At 31.4% G+C, this 8,516-nt stretch overlaps 1 protein-coding gene across 5 annotated transcripts; it reads left to right on the forward strand.

Annotated features, from left to right (window-relative positions):
* The first annotated feature begins 1,536 nt into the window (after positions 1 to 1,536).
* Positions 1,537 to 7,612, forward strand: LOC131593293 (AP2-like ethylene-responsive transcription factor PLT2). Of its 5 annotated transcripts, none has more exons than XR_009280876.1 (9): positions 1,537 to 1,646; positions 2,724 to 3,751; positions 4,777 to 4,865; positions 4,949 to 5,022; positions 5,236 to 5,286; positions 5,378 to 5,454; positions 5,589 to 6,074; positions 6,213 to 6,483; positions 7,281 to 7,612. XR_009280876.1 is itself a non-coding variant. In XM_058865739.1 (9 exons), the coding sequence occupies exons 3-9, from the start codon at positions 3,649 to 3,651 to the stop codon at positions 6,251 to 6,253; spliced, it is 921 nt and encodes a 306-aa protein (XP_058721722.1). In that variant the 5' UTR covers positions 1,537 to 1,646; positions 2,724 to 3,117; positions 3,620 to 3,648; the 3' UTR covers positions 6,254 to 7,202. The 5 variants fall into 5 exon arrangements, 3 of the variants coding, with proteins under 3 accessions (XP_058721722.1, XP_058721720.1, XP_058721723.1); XR_009280877.1 differs by having other exon boundaries at positions 6,213 to 6,372; XM_058865739.1 differs by lacking the exon at positions 7,281 to 7,612 and having other exon boundaries at positions 2,724 to 3,117; positions 3,620 to 3,751; positions 6,213 to 7,202.
* The last annotated feature ends 904 nt before the right edge of the window (positions 7,613 to 8,516 follow it).

The following is an 8,516-nucleotide window of genomic DNA, read 5'->3' on the forward strand; positions in this document are numbered from 1 at the left end:
TGCAACACCGTCAAACCAATTCGGCTTTAATCAGGGTAGTTCTAGTGCTGCTGGATGCTACGAACCTGAAGTCTTTTCCCAACCCACTCCACCACCACGACTTAACACGTTTGAGGGGATGGGTAACCGACTTTACAACAGCGGTTTTCCGGAAAATTATGGGGGCGTCGACGAATTCATAGACAGCGACCCACGAGACATCCCACTTCCAGGCCCAGTGACACAAACCCAGCAAGAAGCACAAAGGGGCAGGGGTAGGGGTAGAGCTAGGGAAAGGGGTGGTGCCAATATTCGCGGCGGGATCAACGATCGCGGTAAACGTGTCATAACAAGACGAAATTGCGGAACGGATGGCTATCTTGGTGATGGACGCCATTGATCATTTTGTTGTATTTTTTTAATCAATTGTATCGTTTCTCTAATTATTTGTAATCGATGTTTCGTTTGTTTATTATATTGAAATCGATGTTACATTTTCGGTTTACAAATGTCAATTTACGTTTTGTGCACTACATTTTTTAGACTAAAAAAATATTTTGAAAATTTATTTATATATATATCTTAACAAATAAAATAAAAATGGAATTTTAAAAATAAATATATTAACAAATCTTAACTAAAAAAAATTTAAAAAAAATTTAAAAAAAAATTAAAAAAAAAATTAAAAAAAAAGGAATAGGCCTTATGCGCCAAATGAAACGGCTATTAGGGCAAAAAGTAGCCTAATGCGCCATTCCATTTGGCGCAAACACTCCCTTTTTTAGGGTTAGCCAAATGGTTTGGCGCATGCACCCTCTTTTAACACTTTTGCGCCATTTGGTTTGGCGCATCCACTTGTCTGGGGTACCAAACCTAGACAGTTTGGTAAATACCCCGAAAACTTGGTTTTTTCTGTATTTTTTTTTATGAAACATGGTTATTTAAATTTTTTTTTCTAAATATGTTGTCATGCTGCTGATTATGCAATACTATTATTATTAATATATAAAAGTTTTCGTATCTACCTTAGAAGAATGGAGTTTTAATTAAAAAAATTTAATGATTAGAAAGGTTCTTACGTTACCATTTCCATAATTAACTAATTTGAATAGAAAAATACAATATGTTAAACTACTTATTAGAATTTAACTTAACTCATCCTTACAAATCCGATTTTGTAAGGATGAATTAGGTCAAATTCTAATATGGTATAAGAACCTATTTATCGGACTATAAACCGTCCACCGCTAATATCCACGCACCAAACACGAAAGAATGTTGGGCGTGAGAGGGTGTATTAGGAAGATTCTAAAGTCCCACAATATTGGAGATAAAATATTGAAAGAGTATATATAGAGAAACATTCCCCACCTTACCAACCGGTTTTATAAGAATGAGTTAGGTCAAACTATAATAATACTTAACACAAACTTAATAAAATATTTAAATTTAAAGAAGACATTTTAAAACTACGAAGAGGCAAACAGAATTTAAATGTTTTTATTTTATACACTATAAATAAGTCAAAGGATATTTTATTTATTACATACAATGAGATAAAAATATGACTGAAACTCTCAAGTTTGTGTACTATATGATTTTCTTTCTTTCTCTAATTCTCATTATAAACAAAGTAGATGGTAGATACATAACGAAGCAAGCTCAAGGTAATTTATCTTTTTCATCACTACTAGAAATACACGTATTACCTGCGGAATTTCCTGCGGAAAATATTCCGCAGGTATTCCTGCGGATTTTCCTTGGATTTTATTAAATAAAATTAATTTCCTGCGGATCTAAAAGTGGCAGCAAATTCTGCAGAAATACCTGCGAATTTTGCTGCGGAATATATATTTTAAACAAAATATTTACATAAATTCTAAAATCCGCAGGAAAATTCGCAGGAAACTTTCCTGCGGATTTTCCTGCAAATATTTACTTTATAATAAAAACAAACTGTAATAAATATTCCGCAGGTAAATTTCCTGCGAAATTACCTGCGATTTTGACATATTTCAATATTTAAATTTATAAAAAAATTAATAATTTTTTTCTATTTTATTAATTATTTTTATGATTTTTTTTATTTAGTTTAATTTTAATTTTTAATTCTAATTTTTATGGTATATTAGAAAAAGTAATTTTTTGAAAATTTAGTAAAAGATAGTTTTTAAAATTAAATGTAATTTCTAGAGTATCTTTCATATATTAGACCAAATAATATACCAATGATAAGTTTGTAATAAAGAATTATCATATATTTTTACGAATGTTCGGTATATTATTATTTGCCTAATAAATTTTTCAGTAAATTTTTCAAATTTTTATATATTTTTATAGAATTGCTGACTGTTTAATTATGTTTTTGTACAATATAATCCTGTTTATAAAGTTTTTCATATAAAAACACTTTTACAAAATTATGTTTGTAAATTTTTTTAATAAATTTAAATGTTTTATAAAACTAATAATGTCTATTATAATTTTATCAAAAGGTATTTTATAAATAATAATTATTATTATTGTTATTATTATATTAATCTTTTTTATAATTATTTAGTATAAAAATATTTATTAATTATAAGTTGATTAGTGTGTGTATGGATAAAAAATGTGAATATTCATATATCTGTTTAATGTTTTTTCAGTAGCCTATGTAGAAAAGTTAATAAAATTTTAATGGTTAATTATTCAATATTATTATATTAATTAATTTTTTAATGTGAATTGAATTATTTCTTAAGGAGAAAACAGAAGAAGAAAAAGGGTCCTTAGTTAAAGTCGAAAACGGTATCCCTATTCCTCTTTTTAAAATCACGCACAAGTTTCTCTCCCTCTCATGGTAAATCATAGACAACAATAGATCCAATAGCAACCACACACAACTTTCAAACTCATAATCAGAATAAAAGGGCGAAATAGAACGAGGAACGCAAAAGCGATACACGAAAGGGGAAGAAAGGTGGAGTTACCGAACATAAATGGAGAACGAAGGTGGTCGTTTTCAATGGTGTGGTGGTTGCATCGGCTGAGGAGCGTGTTGGTACTTGTTGCAGTGGCGTGATGCACTTCGGAGCAATTATCCAACAGTTTTCTGGTGGTCGAAAAACGAGAATCTCCTCTTCCCTTTTGATTTCGGTTCCGATTCTCCTTCTTTCTTTTGCTTCTATTTCGTTTGTGTGGTGTTATTTGTTGTTGTTTCTGTTATCAATGTGTTTTCAAAATACAGAGCTTTGCACCTTGCTCGCAATGTGTTCGATGAAAGTTCCAAACCAATTTTTTTTGTGTTTCAGATTTGTGGTTGTTGATGTTTTATTGTTATGGTTAATCGTTTCAGTATCTTAATGCTCAAGTCTAAATCTGGATTGAAGAAACTTATTGAGTACCTTTATGGATATGGAAGAACAAGCTCTGTATATATCCTTACATTACAAGTCCTATATGTTCTGTTTGATAGTTTCATGTTCTTGGATTTGATTAGTGTTATATGGTGATGGTTCTACTTATTTGCACCTCTGTTGCTTGATGAAAATGTGTTTAAATATGTATGATTAGCTTTGGTGTTTCTGATTAGTTGATTTTGTTTTTTTGTCTATTTGTTTTGGAGAACAGCTTTACTGATTGGTGTTATTGTTCTTAGAAAAATAAATGTAAGTTCAGAAGCTAAAGATGGGAACTCTCCTCGGAAACCTCAACCTAATGAACCCCAGCAAGAATCTAAACTGGAACTGTTTGGATATGATTCCATTGTCAATATTCTTGGTCTCAAAAGGTACTTACTTGACTTGCTAGATACACTCTGAATCGTTATTCTTAATCTGTTGTTAAACAGAGTTGGTGCAATAATGACTTGTTTAAATGGTTTTTGTTTGAGATTTTGTTCTTTGCCTTACTAACTACCTTAGGCACTGTTTATTTTGTGGAAATATTTAATTTCAATCTTTAAGATTTGTGTTAATTGTACTTACTAACAATTAGATATACGATACTTTTGAAGTTAATTTCTTTTGACGTAAACGTATTGAATATGGTAACTAATCTCCTCTTTCTCCAATTCATTACACTTGTCCAACCAACTCATTTTCAGCCTAATCCAAATGGGCAAGAAAGAAAAAAGTGTTCACAAAATAAAAGGGATATAGAGATATGTAGTAAATTTATTTTCAAATTTCAACGATTAAGATATAATGAAGTATATAGTATCAAATTAAATTAATAGTGTCAACATCTTCATTTAACTCAGAGACATGTTGGCTGAAAAAGTGTTTCATGATTCATCTCATCCAATCAAACTTGTTTTAGAAAAGTTTTGCAAAAAGATGCACTGGTTCTTTCAAAAGACACAAGTGGAGAGAGCCTCATTATATTTATTTTGTTTGTTACTTCTTATTGACTTTGATTAGAGGGACAATGGAACATCACATGCATCTTTTTCACAGATAGGTGTGTCATATCCAAGCAGAACCATTTACAAGCATACTTCACACTTATAATTTGATTACCAAAAATATTATTTATCATTTTGTCAACTTATTTCATTTCCAAAGTAAGCCTTTTTAAAAGCCACATGTCAACATGACTATAACATTATGAAATGTCAAACCCCACTTGCAACACACACTCACATGCATCATGTATATAATCTGATTCATTTAGAATCTACTCACACACATGTACCTTCTTCTCTTTGTCTCTCTTGACTCATTACAACCTTCAAACTTCATCTGTAACTTTGGTAAACCTATATACTGTTTCTCTGGTCTCTAGAGTTAATTTTTTGTTTGAATTTTTTGGTAGGTGGATATGATAAAGAAGAGAAAGCTGCTAGATCTTATGATTTAGCTGCACTTAAGTATTGGGGGACATCCACCACTACTAACTTTCCAGTAATTTGACTTCTGTTTAAATACTTTCTCCACTCATCATCATCTTAAATAGTTTAAAGGATTTATTATATGTCATTTTACAGGTTAGTAACTATGAGAAGGAAATAGATGAAATGAAGCACATGACAAGACAAGAATTTGTAGCCTCTATTAGAAGGTGAAATATAGCATGCATAGTTTTATAGTTATGCTGAAACCTAGATATTGTGGTAAAATGCAACTAAATGTGACTAATGCTTTAAACCCTAAACACTGCATTATGCAAGAGAAGTATTTAACTTTCCAATTTACAAATATAAGTTATTTTGGTAGGATTATGAACTTATAGTGTTGCTGCTCATTTTCATATTCAATTATAATTATATTACAGGAAAAGTAGTGGTTTCTCAAGGGGTGCTTCAATGTACCGTGGAGTTACAAGGTGCAAAATGTGACAACATTTTTTCTTAAATTTTCCTTCTAATTCTATGTATTGTTTTCCTTTCTTTCTACTAATATTAATGTATTTTTAGGCATCACCAACATGGAAGATGGCAAGCAAGGATCGGTAGAGTAGCCGGAAACAAAGATCTTTACTTGGGAACTTTCAGTAAGCCAAAAATGTTTCATGAAATTTAACTCACTATTCGCAATCTTTATCATCATTTTAATTTTCTTTCCATGTCGGTTTCAACCAATGATAATAATTTGTACTAAAAGTCATACATTTTTCTCTTATGACAGGCACAGAAGAAGAGGCTGCAGAAGCATATGACATAGCAGCAATAAAATTCAGAGGACTCAACGCTGTAACTAACTTCGACATGACTCGTTACGATGTGAAAGCCATTCTCGAAAGCAACACACTTCCAATTGGAGGAGGTGCTGCAAAAAGGCTAAAAGAAGCGCAAGCTCTAGAAACTTCCAGAAAACGTGAAGAGCTGATTGCGCTCAACTCGTCTTCTTTCCAATATGGAGCATCGAGCTCGAGTAACGCAAGGCTTCAACCTTACCCTCTCGCACATTATCAATATCCATTTGAACAACCACCTCAACCTTTGTTAACCTTACAAAACAGCCATGATAGCATCTCTCAATTCTCTCAACGACAAGGAGGTGGTTATTTCCATACACAGCTTGAGTTGCACCAACAACAACAGAACCAACAAACGTCTCAGAATAATAATATCGGTTCGTTCTACAACGGTTATTTTCAGAGTCATCATCCTGGTTAGTTACCTTTCTCTTTTGGTAGTTAGTTATGAACTGAATGTTAGTTAGGAAAGTCTGTTATGTAGTTGGGGAATGGTTTGAACTGGGGCTGTTATGAGGCTAAACTTCTGACCTGATACACCCTTTCTTGTGCAGAGGCTGTTTTGACAAAGCCGACTGATCCAGGAGCAGTTTGAGAGTGATACAACACTGACAGTTTTGCTGCACCCAAGCCTCTTATCAAACTGCTGGATCTGATGGAAAATTAGTCGATCGTGAAGCGCGTCTAACTGCAATCTCTTCAAGCGGAGCAAAGGTACTGAATTGGAATGGATTTAAATGTCTGAAACTCGCTTGTATTAGTGCTGAACTGGGGTGCATCTAATTTGATTTGGGATCGCATCTCTCGCACTAACCGTAATAATAGGTATGCTTTAATGTGAACATAGTTGGATGAGGCCATAGGTTCTGTTTGCTATTTTGAACTAGCCATACCTCCTGTTTCTTCCTGATTTTTTTATATGGTGCAACATTGTCTCCTTTTTTTTTGTCTCAATTCTGAAAAGAATTGGTTTTTGAATTGTGTTTGAATGCTGCAGGGAGTTATTAGCAGCAGGTTCAAAAAATGTTAGTAATCAGTGACAGAAAGTTAGGTTAATATTTAATTGTTAGAATTGAAAAAGCTGTTGTGGGTTAGGTGATTTGTCTTTAAGATAGTCATAAGGATAGTTCCATGGTAGATTTGTCTTTAGGAGAAAACCACTGTTGCATAACTTTGGCGATTGTATATATTTAGTAGAAGCAATACATATCTAGAGACGAACCACTGTTGCATAACTTTGGTGATTGTATATATTTAATAGAAGCAATACATATCTAGAGACGAGACGGTATAAATTTTTTTTTTTAATTTTTTAAACGATTTTTCTGCGGATTTACCTGCGGAGTTTTCCTGCGGATTTACCTGCGAAATTACCTGCGGAACTTCCTGCCAAAAATATTACCCACGAAGGTTTTAGCTGGGGACACTAAACCGCAGGAAAATCCGCAGGTAAAGTGTTTCCTGCGGAAATTTAGCTTAAATCCGCAGGTAAATCCGCAGGAAATTCCAGTATTTCTAGTAGTGCATCCTTTTTTAAATTTCCTTCTTTAGTTTGTAATTCATATACAATATTTTATCTCATTTTAGTAATATTAATTTATTATATTTTTTCATTGCAACAGCAATGTTAAAGGAGTGTGAAAAGTCTAATTGTCGACTAACAAAGGATCAAAAGCTCATATGCGTTATGGACATATGTAAATCATTGCCACTATGAATGAGTATCTGAAAGAAAAGAGTACAATTACTTCTTGCAAGGAGGAATAAATAACTATACTAGCCAAAAATCTATATTAACTAGAATGAGATGAATTGACCTTTTTATAATATCACATTTTAATCCTTAGACATGATTCGTAGCATAACTATCCCATTTCCAAACATTTATCTTTTCCTTGTGAATGTTTTTATACTCTTTCTTTGATTTTTTTGACAAGTTAAGTATAATATATAAATTATGGGCCTTTTTTTTTTCTTTTTTTAAAAATAATTTTTAAAGTGTTACATAATTTTGTATAAAAAAATTTACAAAGAAATTTTTTATAAAAATTTCAAATGAAAATTTGGTTAGAATAATTATTCTTAAAATGTGATTTTAAGTTTTTCTTTTATTTATGAAAAAAAATTGGATATCAAAATTTCAAAAAATGACTTAATTTTGAAGCTATTTCAAATCGATTTTCATAAAAACCATTCTTGAAATACAACTTTTTGAAAAAATTGCGATTTTGACTAAATTTTGGTCTTCAATAATGTATGATTATGTTATAGAATGTTAGAATTAGTGTTTCATTTTAGAAAAAATAAATATAAAAAAAATATTTTCAAAAATACAAAGAAAAAAATCCATTTTTTAAAGCTGAAACAAACAGGTCTTATACTACATCTTTCTTTATTAAACGCTATTTTGATCTATGTTTTGTAAAGATAGTAGTTGACTCGTAAGTTAGATTATAGCTGACACGTGTGCGATGATAGATAGTTAATCATTTATAGATGATGACTAATGATTGATAGCTAATAATTAAATTAATTAAAATATTTAATAAAATTAGTGGTTTATTTACATGATAAATATAAAATGACATTAAAAGACATCATAAAGCATGTAATATATGGATGTTCATCGTGAGGTACATAATTTGAATGTTAGTCAACGACATTAGACATTGGGTTATATAATGAGTTGATGGAGAACATGGAAATGAGAAGAGCATGTTTGGCGATATATAGATACTGTTGGAGGGGGAGTAATTGATGAAAAAAGCGTGAAAATAGAGGAGAAAGTGGAGAACATCAGGATAAATGATCTCTCTCTCATATCTCTCTCTCACAACTTGATCGTTGGTAGTCTTTTC

The sequence above is a fragment of the Vicia villosa genome, linkage group LG3 (assembly GCF_029867415.1).
Source record: "Vicia villosa cultivar HV-30 ecotype Madison, WI linkage group LG3, Vvil1.0, whole genome shotgun sequence".
In the NCBI taxonomy this organism is placed as follows: domain Eukaryota; kingdom Viridiplantae; phylum Streptophyta; class Magnoliopsida; order Fabales; family Fabaceae; genus Vicia; species Vicia villosa.

Excerpts from the sequence above, each read along its gene's own strand:
- LOC131593293 (XM_058865737.1), top strand. The coding sequence starts at position 3,649 with ATGGGAACTCTCCTCGGAAACCTCAACCTAATGAACCCCAGCAAGAAT. Across the intron at positions 3,752-4,776 it reads AATATTCTTGGTCTCAAAAG|GTGGATATGATAAAGAAGAG; the intron begins GTACTTACTTGA and ends ATTTTTTGGTAG. Across the intron at positions 5,455-5,588 it reads TCTTTACTTGGGAACTTTCA|GCACAGAAGAAGAGGCTGCA; the intron begins GTAAGCCAAAAA and ends CTCTTATGACAG.